Genomic DNA, 18,625 nt, shown 5'->3' on the forward strand with positions numbered 1-18,625 from the left:
GTACACAAACCAAGAACAAGAAACAAGAACAAAACATTTACATAAAACATACCAATAACCCCCCAACATGAACCTAGCCTACATTACTCATAATCATCGGAGACAGAATAAAAAGGGAAACAAGACCGCACACCCTCTTAAACCCTGCCCCAGAACCATGCTGCACCCATGAACCCAGAGACAAAAGGTATGACAATAAATACAACTTAAAGTAACGAAATGAAAGTGACTGGTGTCTTTCTCCCAATCTAATCTGCACCTCAGACGTTATCCAAAACGTTATCCACACAAACATGCAAACAGAAGAATGTATACGTAACTCAAAAATTATGCAGGTTTTCATGAAATCAGCGATCACATTTTCTGACCCTCGCAGATGTCTCACTATGAAATAAAAGGGTTGCATACCCAAACTCCGAGTTCCACAATCATTTTCATCCTTCATTTTGTCAATCCACTGAAGTGGTCTATGATCAGTTTCAACCACAAAGTATCGTCCGAAGAGATCGTATTTAAATAAATCAAGAGCCCACTTAAGTGCTAAACACTCTTTTTCAATGACTGAATATCTCGTCTCTCATGGTACAATTTTCTCCTCAAATAAGCTACAGGATGGTTCCACAATACCCAACTCTTGCTTCATCTTAACTTCCTGCATGAAGGATTAAACCATTCTCTCTGTATCCGGAAATTCATTCTTTTTACTCCGATTTGGACACATTGGTTTCTTATGGCCTATCTGGCCACAACTATATTACTTCATTGTCCCACCTGTAGTTACACTAATATTTCAATTTTAGATGGCCCTCACCCATTATCTTACCCCCTTCCTGTATGGAGGTTGTCTTACAAACGGGAAACTTTTCCTTTGCCTTCCACTGTGCAAAACTCCAAAGCTCTGTTCTCCGCCTTGATGCTACGAAGATATCTGTCAATCGAGACGCTTCCTCAGCAGAAGATGGATCATGTTCTCTAATCCAAGTTTGCAGTTCAGGACACAACATTCTCACAAATTGTTCCATAATAACAGTCTCGACAACCTGTCGTACTGTCTTTTGGTCAGGTTCCACCCATTCGTAGAACAGATCTTTTAAGCGGACATTCAGTCCCTTAGGAGTTTCTTCCACTTGAACCTCTATAGAGTGTAATCTTTGTTGATAAGTCTCACAATTATTGGAATATTTCCTCAATGTAGCATTTTCACCCGCTTGTAGTCGTTCACTTGTTTTACAACATCCATAGCCACATTGGCCAATGATAGTCCATTCTTCTCCAAGCCATTTGCAAACTCCAGCAATTCGTTCAAATGTAGTAAAATACGGTGTAATTTCTGCATCTTTGGCTCCTTTAAAAAACTAGCTGCACTTGAAGACCGAACCACATCAGAAGCTCAAATAGATACATCCAGAACACCTCCATCCGAGACTCCATAAGACGGACACTGACCATCACATTCTCCAGGCTTTGTACGCTGATTTGGTTCTCCTTGAAGAAACCGGAACTGATGTCTATTGTCGCTCTGTCTTGAAGAACCAGTCTTGTTAATTTACCAGGAATTTCTGGAACATGTCCTTTAACTCAACAATATCTATGGAAGCCCTCTCAAGAGACATCCCGTAGCACCAGCATTGGCCCCTTGCAGTTCTTCTCCATCTTGAGCGGAACAAACTGGGCCAGCATCTCAGCACATGCTCGATCTGGGCCCATGATTGCAGAAGTTTCTTCACCTTTCCTTACTGGACGATCCCACCGCGGTCACCATAATGTGGTAACTTGACCAGGAAAGCATGAGACAATGTTTGTAGTTTAACAAGAATTTATTTATTATACTGTAAGTTGACATACACAATAGCTGGCCCTCCTCACAGAGATCCCGAGCCTCAATTATCCAAAGACACAGACAGAAAGCCTTTTCTACCCAGAGGATCAAACCAATTTAAATAAATGGGGGACAATTTGAATTCATATCCATAAGCAACTAAATAGCCATAATTAACAAAAAAAGAGTAAATGATTTTACATAAAAATTAATAAAACCAACACACAAACCAAGAACAAGAACAAAACATTTACATAATAAATAACAATAACCCCCCTACAATAATGAATGAACCAAGCCTACATTACCCATAATCATCGAAGACGGAATAAAAAGGAAACAGGAAGGCAGGACACCATCTTGAACCCCGCCCCCGGAACCATGCTGCAGCCATGAAGCAAACAAAAAGGCTAAGGCAATATATCGCTGTGTATTGGCATTTGTTGGATTGGTGACTTGCTCTCTTAAAGTGAGCAGTTCCTTATTTAGGTTGTTCAGTAAAATGTCACAAAAATGTCAAGACTGTTATTGCAGTGTTTCAAATTAAGCCCTGACAGTTCTTGCTTTATTGTTATTATTATAACAATATTTTGCAATAATATTTTATAATATTTCTCATCTGCCTACTACTTACTGTCAGAAGCTTGCTTAGTACAAGTGCATAGTTTTTTTTATCTTGTACAAATGAAATCAGATTATATTGAAGCCAAACCTATTAACTCAATAAATATTATATGGCTTTGCAGGTAAAGTTTCATGTGTGTTTTTATGAGGATGCATGTAGCTGGTTTGGATCCAGTGGGGCTCAAATAACATGATTTAATGCAAAAGGGGGGCCAACAAAAAACTTTTGAGAAACACTGTTGTACAGGATGATCAACTATTGTTGAGGTTTAACTATTCCATTAAAGTCTTCATGCATACTTAAGAAACAGCCTTTTTAATATATGATCATTGTATTTAGCTCTATGCGTAAAGAGTTAAATCATTTTAGTGTGTGTCAAAAAGTCATACAATAACCAGAAAGTGCTCCACTGGAAAGCAATGCACTTCAAGCTGTAACCACAATTGAAATGTCAGAACCTATTTGCTCATTTTTGAGTATGGGGTATTTGAAAACCCTTTAAGAATTAAAACATCACCAGTGAAAACTTCCAAAGAGTATTCAACATTCATCCAAGACTATTCATGGTGCCCAAATCTCAAAGATTTCAAGGTATTGTATTTTCAATACTGTCTTTTCTCAGCAGGTATGTGATCTGTGACCAAAATGTTGCATCTGTTGTGCATCTGCAAAGTTCAAAGGAAGTCCTCTTTTTGTGGTGAAGCTTAAGACCAACCTTATGTAGCCAAGTTAAGCCATTTTCTCAAACTGTCAGAGCGGAACAGAAGCAAAATGAAAGTGTTTCGCCCTAACTGTATGTTTTTATTGTTTGCTGTTTTTTGCGATTTGCTGTCTTCTATAGCAGGGGGTAAGTTTAATTTGTAGAAATGATTTATGCTTGTTTTTTTTTAAGTTTTTGACTAAATATTTAGCGTAGTTTATGCCAATTTTATTCATATAAAAAGAAAATATTTAATCAAACAGTAAATAAACACGCTAAAAACTACTACGTCAGACTCTCACAGATTTGTAAAGAAACTTGACTTTGATTTCCTAAGTGTTTATACTAAACATTTTCTCTGAGCAGTGGCTGTGATGTATCCACGTGAACCATTCACTAAGGCAGAAGGAGATTCTTTGTCACTCACTTGCATGGTGAGGTTTCAGAGAAAGTCTTGCAAAGAAATTCAGAGCAAATGGTGTTTTTTCCGGACAGAAGACAAATGTGAACCCATTATAGATCCTCACAGGTACATTATCCATGTAAATGAGACAAAAGACATAGACTATCGATTAAGAAGAATTTTCATCACGTTCATTTCCATAAGACATCAAGACAGGGGCTACTACCAGTGTAATGCAAAATGTGAGAGTGGAACTGAAGCCAAAGGCCATCTTGTGCATCTCAATGTGACAGGTCTGAGTTTATTTTTCTTGTTTCTCAATTGAAGGTTTCATGCTTTGTACTATGCCATCACGTGAATGAAGTCTTAATATTGCCTGTTCCTCTATACAAAGGTCCCAATGTCTCAAAATGGAGCGGCCAGCACAAGGTGGACCCAGCTTTGATTACACTGAGTGTCGTCTTACTTTTCTGTAGTAAATTAAGTACATTTTAAAATGTTTCTATTATTATTATTTACATTTTTTAATTAATTTGTAACCTGAGGCAAAATCCTTGATCGTATTTGTCTCTATTTTAGCATCAAGCAGTATAAATAGTTTCATTGCTGTAAGTTTCAATCAGTAAGGTTTTTATTTCTAAATATAATTGGAATATTGGCTAGCCGAGCAATAGATGATTTTTGTGCTGCACTATAAGTGGAACATGCAATGGTGTGGTCTGGGCCACTGAACCCGTGGCTGAAAATAAAACCAATGGTGTAAAAGAATTCAGTGTACTTGTATATGACAGACAGGAATGTAAAGATCAGCAACCAGGTGTTATTATGTTGTGAGTAGCAATTTTGGCATAACCTGGTTGTCTTACAAATGCGAACTCTGTTTCTTTCCGCTCTAAATATTGTCGCATTTAGGACATACGAGAAAACACTGAACTTACAGACATTGACACTGCCATAACTTTCTTTCGTTTTAATGAATAAGCTTTACAGAAATTATGTCGGTCGCAAGTCTTCTGAACCGATGGGCAGTATGCGTTTTACCAATAAGGTTATGACATAACACCTGTCTTTTGACCATGTCTCAGGTTTAGCCGCGAATATGTAAACAACAGCCGCTAACATGCTTAATACATTATTTAAGACAGGCTATTTAAAAAAAAAGTGAAGCTTGATCGCGAACAGCTGGCACTGATAAACTCTTGAGAATCTTATTTTGGGGGTAAAACCCATGCTTTACAGACAGGCCACCGGGTCCCGGAGCTTAGATTTTTCAATCTTTCTGGCTACCGGAAGCACTAGCTCCTGACCGGGTCGCATCGACGTGTGGTTAGCGCCGTTCGAATGCCCCGGCGCAGACATTTCCAACGAATCCTGGCTTGTTTCTTTAAGTCTTTCCGGACTGAGATACGGACCGGTGAATGTTGGTGTGTCGATCTGAAAAAAGTAAATTCTTCCCCAACGGCAAGTCATCATCGTCCCGCCTGGGACTTTCGATCATTATAACTCCGGCATAACGAACCCGGGCTCGTCGGAGAGGTCTCCTCCCGGCCTACTTTTACGACAGCACACATGTGTCATTTCTTAGTCATTTTTGTCGCTGGCTAGTGACTACATCTGCTCTTGCCTGAAAATGTCTGATAGCGTGTATCTGGAGGAAGGTGGACCTAGTCGCCCATAAGGCCGACTCTGTGCGTGGTCATGGGTAGGTGTAAACAATGTGACATCAGACAGTTAGGGTATCGCCAACAGCCTGTTTTGTGTGACTGTTGTGGTTTAAAGAAGATCACAAAAAGAAGAACAGATGGATTTGTATAATTACGGGGTGTTTCTAAAAGAACGCTGGCGACTCAATTTCTGGTATATAAACATTAAAACGTGCAGTTTCTGGGATTGCGGTCCTTTAACAAATGACATTAGCACTATTATGCATGTTTCACATACATACTTTTCTGTGTATTATTTTTACTGTTAATAGATTGTTTGATTATTTTAAGGGACTTCAGGCATCACACATTTTCATTTTACTGTGAGATGGATGGATAAATATTTACTTATCCTAAACTAAAAAAAATGTATGGTTCAAATTACTGACTTGGTTAATGGCAAAGTACTCTAGTGGAGGTAGAGGTTGTCTCTGGACAGAGGTTGTCTCTCTATTCTGTTGTAAAAGCAGGCCGTTTTATTAAGTTTTATTCTTTTTTCCCCATCTCTGTGTGTTGCAGAACACACCACTATTTATAGATACTAAGATTATGATATACTAAGTCATTATTATGAGATACTACAAAAAATCCCAAACCTGATGGAAACGGGCATGTTTTCTCATTATTATGAGATACTAAGTCATAAATACCAAGTCATTAGTATGAGTTACTAAGTAGAAATTTCGGGTTAGTTTCTCATTGTTTTGAGATACTTAAATCATTATTATGGGTTACTAATTAAAAAAAATTCCCAACCCTGGCGGAAACGGGCTTCCATAGACTAAGGAGAGCAACACGCAACGAGTCAGTTATTTTGTCAGTGCGAATGGTATACAGCCCATACGTTTTGCTTTGATTAGCCCCAAAACTGGGCTGAATACTGCCATCTACTGGCTACATAATGCAAATGTCGTTTTTATGTCATTGAAACAACTTGGGGCAAAAAATCAGCTGGCATGTACATGATTTTGTATACTGCTGTAGAAACCATGTTAATATTTTTTGACAGAATCACCAAGATACTAGGAACATTTTCAAAATGCTTGTATGTTCTGTATACTTGTATATATATATATATTTACTATGTACTTAGATCTGATATATATATATATATATATATATATATATATATATATATATATATATATAAATTGTATTACAAATTTTACAAATAAAGTCACGTGACGGACCAAAACTCACCATTTTAATACAACGACGCCAAAGTCTGTCATCATAATACTTGACTAACGTTATGTTCGCTTCCACTCGCTGTCCTCTCACAACATAGCTACAAATCTTTACTCCGTTTCCCCGGACGTTACTTTAATGAGTCATTAGACCTACACTTGGAAACGGCTACTTTTCTCATAAAATTTTTCACATGGATAAATTTGCCACCTCAACGCACAACAGTTGGTTTGACAACATTTACTTTTTTCTGTCAGACTCTACCTCCCTCTTTTGCTTTCTTTTATTTTCCCTTTCATGATGGACTCATTGAAGGAATGGCAGGTAATTTTGAGGCTTCTCACATTGAAACTTCTAGAGGCTACAAAGAATTCCCCTAAGAGTTTCTGCTGGTTAAAATCAAATGATATTTGAAGAATTGGACTCAACCTGTTTTTTAACACACCTGAGCCTATAACTGGCAGGTGAGTTGGAAATAAACACAGGATTGTGCCCATCCTCTTTACTGTAATAACTGGATGTACGACTTTTGTAAAAGAACATGTATGTGACACAGCATGTCTGTAACCAAAAAGTACATTCCTAAAATAGCTTTGGCTTTCATACTATTACAGTAAGAGGAAGCACGTTTACAGTATACTGTATGCTAAACGGAAGTTACTTCTGCATACTGAAAACTAGACACGCAGTGTTGTCATGATACTGGACTTTCTAACTTTGATTTGATAGGGGGAATTGCTTAAAGTGGGACACTGCCTAATGTGAAACACTTAAGGTGTAATGTTTGCAGCTCCCCCCCTAAATAAATTAATGTCAGTGAAAAGTAGATATTTTGAAGAATGTTGTAAACAACTTTATGCATGCTACGTATCAGTAAAGAAATTTTGAAAGGGGAGGTTTCTGTGCAACTTATTTCTATCATAACAACATAGGCCTATAATAATAGTTGCTTAATGTCTTTATAATAAAAGCATCATATTTTATTATTTGTCTGATGATGTTCAATTTTCCATGTTTCAACCATCCATAACAGAGCGTATTTACTATTAATCAAAAGAGAATGCGCAGCTGGTATCGAGACGTGGAACAAGCGTATTGGAACCATTTCAGATTTTTCTTTCTGAGCTTTCTGGTAGCTCAGTTGTATGAGCATTGTGTTAACAACGCAAGGTTGTGGGTTCGATCCAGGGATTGCATATGCCTAAGTATAAGTGTATAGGATACTGCAATGTAAGTCGCTTTGCATAAATGCATAACATTACCAATTAGACTTTGCCAAATGCATAAATCTAAATGTATCAATATTTTTGAGAACACTGAGTCAGCCACAAAGGATAGTTTTACATTTGTGACCCTGGTAAAAAGTTGTGATTTATTGTTTACTTCACAAAATCATTCTTCGTAGCTTAATGCATAGAATATTCTGTAAAAAAAACTAGATAGATGGAATACAGACATTGACTGAGTGAGGCCATGTCAAAGGTTTAAATCATAGTTAAATGAATGCTTGAAATCAAACTTTGATATTTATGATCCAAAACAATATTCACAAGCATGTTGGCATTTGTTTGCGTTAGAGCAGAGGCCACTAAAAGAAACTGGTTATTACCAAAATGGCACCAAATCATTTTTACTAAACGATAGACAGCTAGGGTTGCAAACGTTTTTTCTTCTGTTACCCTTCCCCATCCTCTTTCTTTTTCTATGTAATTAGATGTCAATGTGATAAACCAATCTCATTCATGCTAGACCCTCAATTTGCATGCATCCAAATTACACCCTTGTTTAATTTATTATTTACAGAGCAATCTGGTGTGGTTAAAATGCATCGCTTTGTCAAAGGAGCCCGGAGAGCGTATCCATTGTTAATGTGGCTCATGATCAGTGGTGAGAGGTGTCTATTTTGTGGCGGAATGATTTTAAGCTCTTCATCAATTATTTACTTTCAGAACGGATTGTGCCAAGCAGCTGTGGTTATATTGCCATGCATTATCGGGATGTTAGATTTAATGAATCCAAAGTTAGCGTTTGAATGTTATCTCTGGGTAGGGTTTATTGAATCAAATTTTGAATGCTATTCGTATTAACATTTCGTTAGTAGTAGTGTACAGTGGACTCAAAATATTTGTGCATATTGCTCTATGGTCTTTAGATGCTAGTAACTTTTAGTGAATGTATCAGTTCCCGGAAGGTTACACATGTCCAAGCATAGCAAGTTAGCAAGCCCAGGTCTAGTTTGCATAAGTTTACAGTAACCATATTACTCAAGTCTGAACTTCCAGAACTTGACTTAAGTTCACCCAAAAATTTTAATTCTGATATCATTTACTCACCCTCAGATTGTTACAAACCCATATAAATGTCTTTGTTCTGCTAAACACTAGAAAAATTATTTGGAAAAATGTCAGCAACCGATGCAATGATTTCATCTTGCATATAGTGAAAATAAAAGGGGGTGAAGGGGAGCCTGTTAGGTTACTGATATTCTATCAAATATCTTCCTGTGTGTTTAACAGAACAAATAAAATGTATACAGGTTTGGAACAATCTGAGGGTGACTAAATAGTGACAGAATTTTCATTTTTGGGTGAACTATCCCTTTAATACATTTTGTCTTTAATAACTTTTTTTGTGGAGTAATTTGCTTGCATTCTTTTATGTTTCTTAGAGTTAAATATGTCCTTTAGAGCTATGACCTATGATCATATGCAGTCCGTGTTTTCAATAAAGCAACATTAATGATACTGGAATGCCTTCAGATTGTAGTAAGGCTTGTATGTATGTGCACTCGACTGTCTCTTACTTTGTGGTGAGGAAGCAAATGTATTATTATTCTTGAATACAAAAGAGAGCAGAACTAGGCAGACGCAACATGTGGGCATTAATAGATAAGTACACATAAAGCATGACTTGTCCGCAATAACCATTGTGCTTGCTCTGAGGTGCTTTCATTTCAATAACAAAAATGCATCCGGACTTGGAAGTGTTCCTATCTGTCTTGCAAACACATTTTTCAATTCAGCCAAAGGAAACAGTTTCACAAAATTAAGACAAACGGCAAGATTTCTCTTCTAATATAATATAAATCATTGACACAAACTACAGTGAAAGAAAACAGAGGAATTTTCAAGCGTTTCTAAATCTTAAGGCCTGTCCACAGCACACACAATGTGGAGCTACGCAAAATTATGATTCTGAATCTCGCTTGTCACACAAAAGAACAATAAATATTCCTTCCTTTTCGTTGAAGCACCACAATGTCGTGTTTTACTGTAACTTCAGCAGCTCCAGGCACATGAACAAAAGCGACAATCTCATTGGTCGGCCAGTGTTGAATAAGGCGCATCAAACAAAAATGACACATATACGACTGCCGTTTTGCGCTTCCTTGTGCACACTCACATTGGCACCCTTTGTTTAGTCACGAGTCACTTCTTTAATCTGGAACTTCCTCTTCCTTGTATGTCATCTTCACTCACTGTTAATTTCCGTATGCCTTAATGGAAATGAATTAATCTGTCAGATCTTGCAGACTCTGCTGTTTCTTCTCGTAGTGATCTTAAATCAGCTCCTCTTGAAGATAAGATTTTACAGCTGACTGCTGTTCTTGCATCGAATTTTGATTATTTTGCCCCCTTGAAATCCCGCAGTGTCTCTTTTGCTCGTTCTGCCTCCTGGTATACTGATGTCTTCCGTTCTAAGAAAGCAGCTTGCCGTAAATTGGAGCGCAAGTGGCGTGACCCAGGCCTGAATGTTTTTTTATTGGGCTTGGAAAGACCAGTTGGCGGAATATAGAGCTGCAATTGAGTCTAAAAGATCTGCTTATTTTTCTCAGATTGTAGATTCCAATCATAGTAATCCTAGACATCTCTTTAACACTATAAACAGAATTCATTAAATGAATGTTGGCACCCCTCATACCTCAAATTTTCTGCATTTCTTTAGTTCTAAGATTGACAATGTTTACAAACTTATTCATACTGCACCTGTTTCCTCTTCTACATTATGCTTGTCTAGTTTTCTGGCACATTCTTTTCTGCCTTTTCTCAAATTGACTCTGAGCTGCTCACTAGGGAGGTATCAGGGATGAAAGTCACCACTTGCTTGCTTGATCCCCTCCCTACTACAAGCTTGTATAAATCTTGTTTGGATTCATTGCGCCCAGCTGTTCTCAGCATTGTTAATGATTCCTTGCGTACTGGTGTTGTAGCAGCAGCATTGAAAACTGATGCGGTAACACCTTTTCCAAAAAAGCATAATGCAGATTTGGATGACTTATAATAATAAATTATACGATAAATAATTATCGTCCAATGTCAAATCTTCTGTTCCCACACACCTGGTGTCAGAGAGGGTTTCCAGGTTTCTGCTTGATAAAATAAATGCCCTACGAAAATGGTCAAGTATAACAGTCCTGTGTCCCATGTACATACCGTGTACTTGTAGTAAATATAACTATGTACTAAGCTTGAACCTTCCTTATCCCACATAGTTACTTTAAATTACCCAGGACTTTCTTGGGTAAGTACAATATTGGCACGTACTGTAAAATGAAGAGAAACCATTAAACATTATCCGTGTTAAGATAAATTTTGCTGAATAGAGGAAACTGTGCAACAAAAGGTATGAAATGTGCTACTTTTGACTTCACTTTCAGCTTTTCATAACTCTAAACAGATCAAATGTGATGACTAGACAAATTTCACTTTGATTATGGATTGAAGCCATGGGAGGTGTGCATTTAATGCTTATATAATGGTGATGAGATCACATTGGGCCTTTGTAATGTTTCCCTTGTCGTTGGGTTCTCAAATAATCAGGGTGAAATGAGTAATCTGATTTACACTATCTTTGCCTTGAGAGGGCTCAAACAGTTACGACAACCAGTCAATACACAGGAACACAAATGTGTAAAGCGCTGTCCAAAGACACTGCGCATTTGAGTGCAGGTAATGTTGCTTGCAATAACGGGGGAGTCAAAGTAAACGAAAATTACATTCATTTTATACATCATTTGTTGATGACAGGCATGCCTGAATTGTCCAAAATATAGCATTTATCTATCCTAACTTCTTATTAGAACCTCCATATATTTCTACTTGACGCATTGCTGGTAAGTAGAGTGTTTCCCAAGTCTATCAAAGGCCCTAGCCCTGCTCATTTTGGATGTCATCCTAATAAAAATGATTGAACATTACTAGGGTCTACATGACCTAAAATGGTAATGTTAGATAAGGCAGACATCTGAAAGAGTTGAGGGGGGCCTACAGGCCAGGTTTGGGAAACCTGTGTATATAAGACACATGAACCACTTTTGTCATTATTAACTGCACATGAAAATGCCGATTATTAAAAGGGGCAATCCAAAAACAAAATCCAAAAGACAGGCATATCTCCAAACTGAGGTGGTCAGTCCCAACACACCAAATAAATCCACAACACAAACAGTGATCCAAAAGACAAAAGGCAAGACAAAAACCAGACATAGAGACCACTAAGAATCGTAGTACAACACCATACAAGACTTTGCAATGAGTAATTGAGACAACCGGGTATAAATAGGCAGATAAACAACAGTTTGTGACGGGATGTGCAGGGAACACTCACAACAAGAAGGTACTCAAATCATCTTTCTTTTAATCCATATCTAGAAACAGGGGTACGCACCAAACCATCACCATACATTTACAAACAATACTGGACAAAGAACACTAGGAAGGGGAGAACTTAAATACAACAGATAATGAGGGATACACAGGTGATGGGGATAAACCACTAATGTCCAGTGATGAAGATCAGGTGAGACGGGTGCTAGGGATAATGTGAAGTGCAGTTCCCTTATGAGGATGTGCAGACGTTAAACTGTTACACAGTTGACAGGACACAGGTGTATAACAGATAAAGAGTCTGGTCAATGGTTATGGGTAATGTAGTGTGATATGGCAGTCCAAGTGATGAGGGGAGTGCCCTCTAGTGGATTTGAGAGGGCAATGCAGCTGGTAACTGACACTAGGGTTAATGTGGCAAGTTTAAATAGGCATACGTGCAAATGGTATTTTAGAGCTAAAACACGATGAGGATTAGTAATAAAAAAATGAGTGTAAACAAGGATATTCCTTCAGTGTTAAGGAGGGAACCTGGTCACTAAATAAAAGATCATCCTGTTTTTTTAGTATAGTCCTATCTTTGTCATTTTTAATTACACCTTTTCTTTGCCATTTTACCATTGCTTCATCGATCATCTTTATTTGTGTCCACTAACAGGCATTTGGCAAACACTCGCTTTTTTACAAGATGTTTGTTATTTTTTATAAAATCTAAGGGTTAAAATATAAAACCATTCATCGCGTCTTACTTTAGCGTTAACCAATAAAAAAAACTTTATAAACGATTCGCGTTGTGAGGTCACGAACCATTCGCCCGCGATCGAGCGCCGCGGCAGCATCAGTGAGATCCTTCTGACACCATGACAACCGCAGCGCGCGAACGCTGGAATCTGTGCAGCTCCCGCGAAGCCAAATATGAAGACAAGATGCCGCCGTACGCGCGCAAGACGCACTTCTTCTCTTAAAACACTCTTCCTTACGCTCGTTCCGCACTTTTAGAGGAAGACAACCGAGATTTGCAAAACCACCTGTTTCTAACGCAAGTATCCGTGTCAGTGGAATACCACTGATTGATAATTCGTTAAAAATCTGAGCCGAAGAAACTACGCCGATGTCGTCCCTTTATTAAAATAAGGGCTCGGTGGTTGCGCGCTTCGGAGTGATGAAATGCGCATTGGAGTAAGGGATGCTCCTCATGGCGTTTACGCGTGGAGAACCCGTCGGGGTGTGTGTGCCGTGTGCGTAAATGTACGTGTAAGTGTGTGTGAGAGATTGTGAAGGAAAACGAGGCTTTATTTGCTTTCCACGAACCCTGCGCCTCATTTCGCGGTGGAAATATGAGGATCTCCAGAGGACGCGGCTGATAAATAGTATTTCAGACTCCCCTGTCACATAAGAAGACAATACCACCAGAACAGAGAACCCTCCTCAGAGACCCACGAGGGGCGATTATATATCCATACAGTGAAGCGCATCAGGTAAGCGACGCGTTATCGGGTTTCGTTACGTTCGTATTGAAGTTACGGAGCGTTATTTATCGAGGGTAATTCGATGCAGCGCAAAAGTGAAAGCGCGTCTGCACCTTGGCATCTGCAGGTGCACATGCGAACAGGAATCGACATATCATTTGATGTTTACAGTTAACGAATTCATCGTTTTTAACGCACATTTGTAATGTTTTGGGGGTTTTATGTGGTTTGACTGACAGTTGGCAAGTTGTATAATCTGAATCTGTGACGTCAAATAACATTCATGTTTCATTTACCTACACACGCTATATAGCCTACGCATGTATAGAACTAAAAATCTTAGATGGTTATAATGGTGTAGCCTATAATATTACGCGTTTCATCATTATCCTAATGGACTGCATAGATGCTCATTACTGCAGTGTTGGTTTCAGTTCAACTTCCCAGATTGTAATGGTTATGTAAACAAGCACCATTCTTTTTCGCAGGCATTAATGTGACATGCTAACCAGGCGCTGGTGGCTCAATAATAATTACTGTATTGATATCGAGCATTGTTGCGTACTGAGCATTGTATCCACAATTTATACGCTCCATACCTGCACATGCAGACAGAGGGTAGGATTTTGGCAAGGGCTGTCCCAATATTTCCCCCTTGTTTGTTGCCCCAGGATAACTCATGGGGGGAAAAGAAATTGGTGTGACCAATGCTATTAAGAGGTGACATCAAAAATCTTTACAGTATACTTGCTAACGTTTGGTTTGTTGGACTGAGATAGATGCTTCAAGTTTGTAAGCTGCAGGGTTCATTTGGGCTAATGTCTCAATGGATCGATAAAACCGTGTCCCCAGTTTTTCATCTCTTGGGTTGTAATGAAATGGACAGGAACCATTAGGGTACGACTTCTAAAACTGTTGATTATAAGTGAGTGACACGGTGAATCTCTACCAATAAAGTTAAGCCGCTTAATGGTGCATTACGTAAAACAAACAGATTTTGGACTGGTGACTGGAGGCACATACAGGTGTGTGTTCATCTCTTTACAGGGAGGCGTCATCTTTTTATCTCCATTAAAGATCTCTAAATCCATTTTATACAGTTCAATTCAATTCAAGTTTATTTATATAGCGCTTTTCACGTGCATTGTTCCAAAGCAGCTTTACAGGGGCAAACACGAAAAACAGAAAAGGTAAAACACAGCGCAGTGCATGGTGTTTATAGAACAAGCAAGATCATTCTAATAAATGATATCTAATTAATAAATAAATAAATGCACTCTCCCGGTGAGCAAGCCAACACTGCACTTTACACATACAGTCCACCAACTCATCCAAGGACAAAGTGCACAATAAGTTTTCCAGACTTCTTATTTTGGACTTCTCCTCCTTTTGTCATTGTGGCCCTTGGGCATCAGTCAGGACACAAGGTTGACTTGTTGGTAAGAAAAGTAATACAGGTTTTTCAAAGGTTGTGGCTACAAGTCAATCTTCATAAGAGTTGTAAAGAGTGAACTAGAAAGAATGATATAGAAGAAGGGACAAAAGGAGAAGGACAGTTTTATTCCGTGAGAAGATAATAAATCTAATAGAGTTGCAGGGTGTCTGGTGGCTTATGCTGTCTGGTGTTGCTTTGACTGATTGCTTGAGACCAGCACTAGTCACCTCCACCGAGTTCCAGACTCATACAGACTGCTTACGTGGTTTATATCAGATCAGAGCCCATTACGGAACCTGCCAGTGCTCTTTAGAAAGAATAATGTGACGTTATAGGACAAATTTGAAGTCAGTACGAATAGTGCTTTAGATGCAAAGATGATTGTGTTTATAATTGAATTTACATCTGAAGGTTTATAAGATGTGATGCAAAAAGCTTAAAGGGATAGTTCGCCCCAAAAACGAAAATTCTGTCATCCTTTATTCACCCTCATGTCATTCAAAAATTTGTATATGACACAAAAGGAGATATTTTGAGAAATGTCTGAATGTTTTCTGTCCATACAATGGAAGTCAATGGGGTCCCAAATTGTATGTCTCCACCGTTCTTCAAAATATCGTTTATATTCTGCGAAGAAAGAAAGTCATACAGGTTTGGAATGATAAGAGGGTCAATAAATGATAAGAATGAAACATTTTGAGTGAACTGTCCCTTTAAGTTGAAAAATCATATGGTAATCTCATAGTGCTAATTTGACCTATTTGGACACATATATTTAATTTAACTTATTTTTTGAATGTATTTTAGTTTATGCCAAGTTCTATTGCAGGGTTATATTTGTATATCTGGCAATGTATTTGACAGAAAGTGCATTTTAGTGGATGTTAAATATAGATCATAATTGATTTATACGTCATCCAGAATTTGTATATCCAGTAAATAAATATGTAATTTAATTCGCCAACATGGTAACACCAAACTCTGTTGAAATCAGTTGCAAGTCACCTGTGAACTTCACGTGAGTTGAGCTATTTGTGTGGTGTGGAGAGTCGCTGTCTATCTAGAGCGCTCCAAATCGGTCAGGGATGCTGTGTTAGAAGCCAGCTGTCTGTGTAGTCAATAGACAGTGAGGTTTTGGAACTCAGCTATCCAGACACGCAAAACAGAAACTTTGATCCCATCTCCTATCGATGACACATTCTTTAGACACGACAAAAGCGTGGCTTTGAAGTATAGCCCAAGTTTGCCGGGAAAAGAGTATGTCAACGTGCCTGGCATATTAAACTCTCACATCGAAGCTCTACATCACTGCCACAGTGTCTCTCTATGTCACGCCGTAAAGCTCTTAACCCCCAAAATGACTCACAAGATGAACTCACTTATTCTTTATCGTAATTATCACTGCGACTGAATTAAAGACCGGTGAGTTTGTTGACGCGGATAAATGATTTAAAATTGTGTTTGTGTGTTACAAATGTCAAAGAGACTATAGGTTCTGAATTATCTGTTACACTGAAAGGTTACATTGGAGAGAGGAAATATGTAGGATACGCCTAGACTTTGCAGGTTTCTTGTCAATCAACCACATTTTATAGAGGATTTAGAAACAATGACAAAGCATAGTGATATAATAACGCGCAAGCGTCTAATGAGACAAAACAACACATTTCAGCTGTCATAACCTCTCAAAAAGGAAATCTTTGATCATCTGAAATGCAAAGCTTCCTCTGTAGCTCCTGAAGAAATCTCATTTTGCTGCTATCCTCCTTGTCAGATGTAACTGTACAAGCTTTGGAGAGGTATTTCTCAGCTTTTCATCCGTATTGACAGGCATGCTGGGAAGAGCAGCCGCTGGGGTGCTATAGCCCCTCTCCTCTTCGCGTTCTTTACAATAGACAGTCAGCAGCGTCTTTGTTTTGGATCACATGTGATTGCAGAGCTTAGCTCCTCATACAGTTTTAAAAGCTCCCAAAACAGCCTCATGGGTTTTCTCTCGCCTTTTTGACACGAGGGTGGAGCACACTGGTGGGTTTTTCCCTAAAAAGGGAAATATATGACGGTGAGGCGTCACTTCGTATTGTTTGAGATTTTGACAGCAAGAAACATTTTCTTCCACGTAGACGTACGTTATATTTTCATTACATGTCAACCCGCCAGCGTTTGTTAGGGTTTGGCGGCTGAGTAATGGCGGAGGTTGCCTTTGCCTGATAAAATAAATGTTAACTGTGGGACTAGACAAATTGACCATGATGATACTTTATGGCTGGAGAAAACAACGATGTATGTGGAGACGGACTGGAAGAACAAACTGAAGATTGGGAAAGAAAGACAGGAAGATGATTAAATGAGAAAACGGTTTTAAAGGGATAGTTCACCCCAAAAATGCTTCACCTTAAGTTGTTCTAAACCTGTATAGATGTCTTTGTTCTGATGGACACAAAAAAGATATTTGGTAGAGAATTTAGGAAAGCAAAAAGTTCTGGGTCACCATTGACTACCATTTCAACTTTTTCTACTAAGGTGTTTAAAGATGCCCCCCTGAAATGTCAGTTCCTAACACTCTTCCAAATATCGTTCCTTGTGTTCATCCAAACAAATACATTTATTCAGTTTTGGAACAACTAGAGAGTACAAATTTTCCTTTAAAAAAGTTATGTTCATTTGGGACTTTTGTACTTTGGGTGGTTTCTACAGTGGATGCAGTTGCTAGGCAGTCACTAAGGTGTGCTGAGCAGTTGCTAGGCAGTTGCTAAGGTGTGCTGAGCAGTTGCTAGGCAGTTGCTAAGGTGTTCCTAGGGTGCCGCTAATCAGTCTGTAAGGTTTCTTGGTGTAAAAAAGCACTAGTGTTCTGGGTGGTTCCTCAGAATACAAGGAATGTGAATCAAATATAAACTAACTTTAGAACCCAGAAATACTGAAACCTGAATCATATCAGACGTTGGGTTTAAATTGCCCAATCTCACATACTACATAGCAAAGTTGTGTTGACAGCTGTGTCTGAATGAATCTGTTTAAAATCACATGTGGAATTCAGTACGTAGTAAAGGATGAAAGAGTGAGCCGTGCCGGACGCAGCATATGCATGAAAGTATAAACACAGTAATGCCGTTGATGGTTATGTTGTCTGATGCGACTCAAGAGCCCTGCACGGCAGCGAGATATTAGATATGCAGAGGCAAAATTTTCAGTTTGCATCCGCTTTCCATATGGAGAGCTACTTCTGTGTCTCTCTGCCTCGGATATGATTTTGTTGCTTGCCAAATGACATGGGATATTTGAAAAACAAAACCGCATTGGGCGGAGTGTACACAAAGCCTCAGTATTTACACTAAAATGATGAAGCTTTGTCAGGCCAACATCATTTTCTGTGAAGTTCTGTGCAGAGGTCAAAACCAGCCAGGCATCAAATATCCAACCAGAGCATTTACGCTGGAAACATGGCTACCAGCATCTGCTTTTAAGCATGCCTTTTGCACATCAAACACATATTTTGTTGCACAAAAATTGCGGCTTGGGAAAAACATTAGGGCTTATTTACAGGTTAAGACTGCCTCTCACAAACACACATACACATCCATACCACTCATTAAATAAATAACAGTGTTTTAAACATGGGATACTTCGTTTTTTAAGTCATGTGCTTAAATGTAAAAAACGTCCGCCCAGATGCCTAGTTT

The 18,625-nt window shown here is 38.6% G+C and overlaps 2 protein-coding genes across 2 annotated transcripts in view; both read left to right on the forward strand.

Moving 5' to 3' along the window:
* The first annotated feature begins 3,165 nt into the window (after nucleotides 1-3,165).
* zgc:174945 (uncharacterized protein LOC793867 homolog) lies at nucleotides 3,166-4,315 on the forward strand. Its single transcript, XM_056736173.1, has 4 exons — nucleotides 3,166-3,291; nucleotides 3,511-3,673; nucleotides 3,752-3,840; nucleotides 3,942-4,315. The coding sequence occupies exons 1-4, from the start codon at nucleotides 3,216-3,218 to the stop codon at nucleotides 4,040-4,042; spliced, it is 429 nt and encodes a 142-aa protein (XP_056592151.1). The 5' UTR covers nucleotides 3,166-3,215; the 3' UTR covers nucleotides 4,043-4,315.
* Nucleotides 4,316-13,304: 8,989 nt separating this feature from the next.
* trpc5a (transient receptor potential cation channel, subfamily C, member 5a) overlaps nucleotides 13,305-18,625 on the forward strand; it is a 52,145-nt gene continuing 46,824 nt past the window's right edge. Inside the window, exon 1 of the mRNA XM_056773289.1 lies at nucleotides 13,305-13,522. The gene's annotated coding sequence lies outside the window, so the exon portion shown is untranslated. The remainder of the gene's footprint in view (nucleotides 13,523-18,625) is intronic.

Source organism: Triplophysa dalaica, chromosome 2 (assembly GCF_015846415.1).
Source record: "Triplophysa dalaica isolate WHDGS20190420 chromosome 2, ASM1584641v1, whole genome shotgun sequence".
Classification (NCBI taxonomy): Eukaryota; Metazoa; Chordata; class Actinopteri; order Cypriniformes; family Nemacheilidae; genus Triplophysa; species Triplophysa dalaica.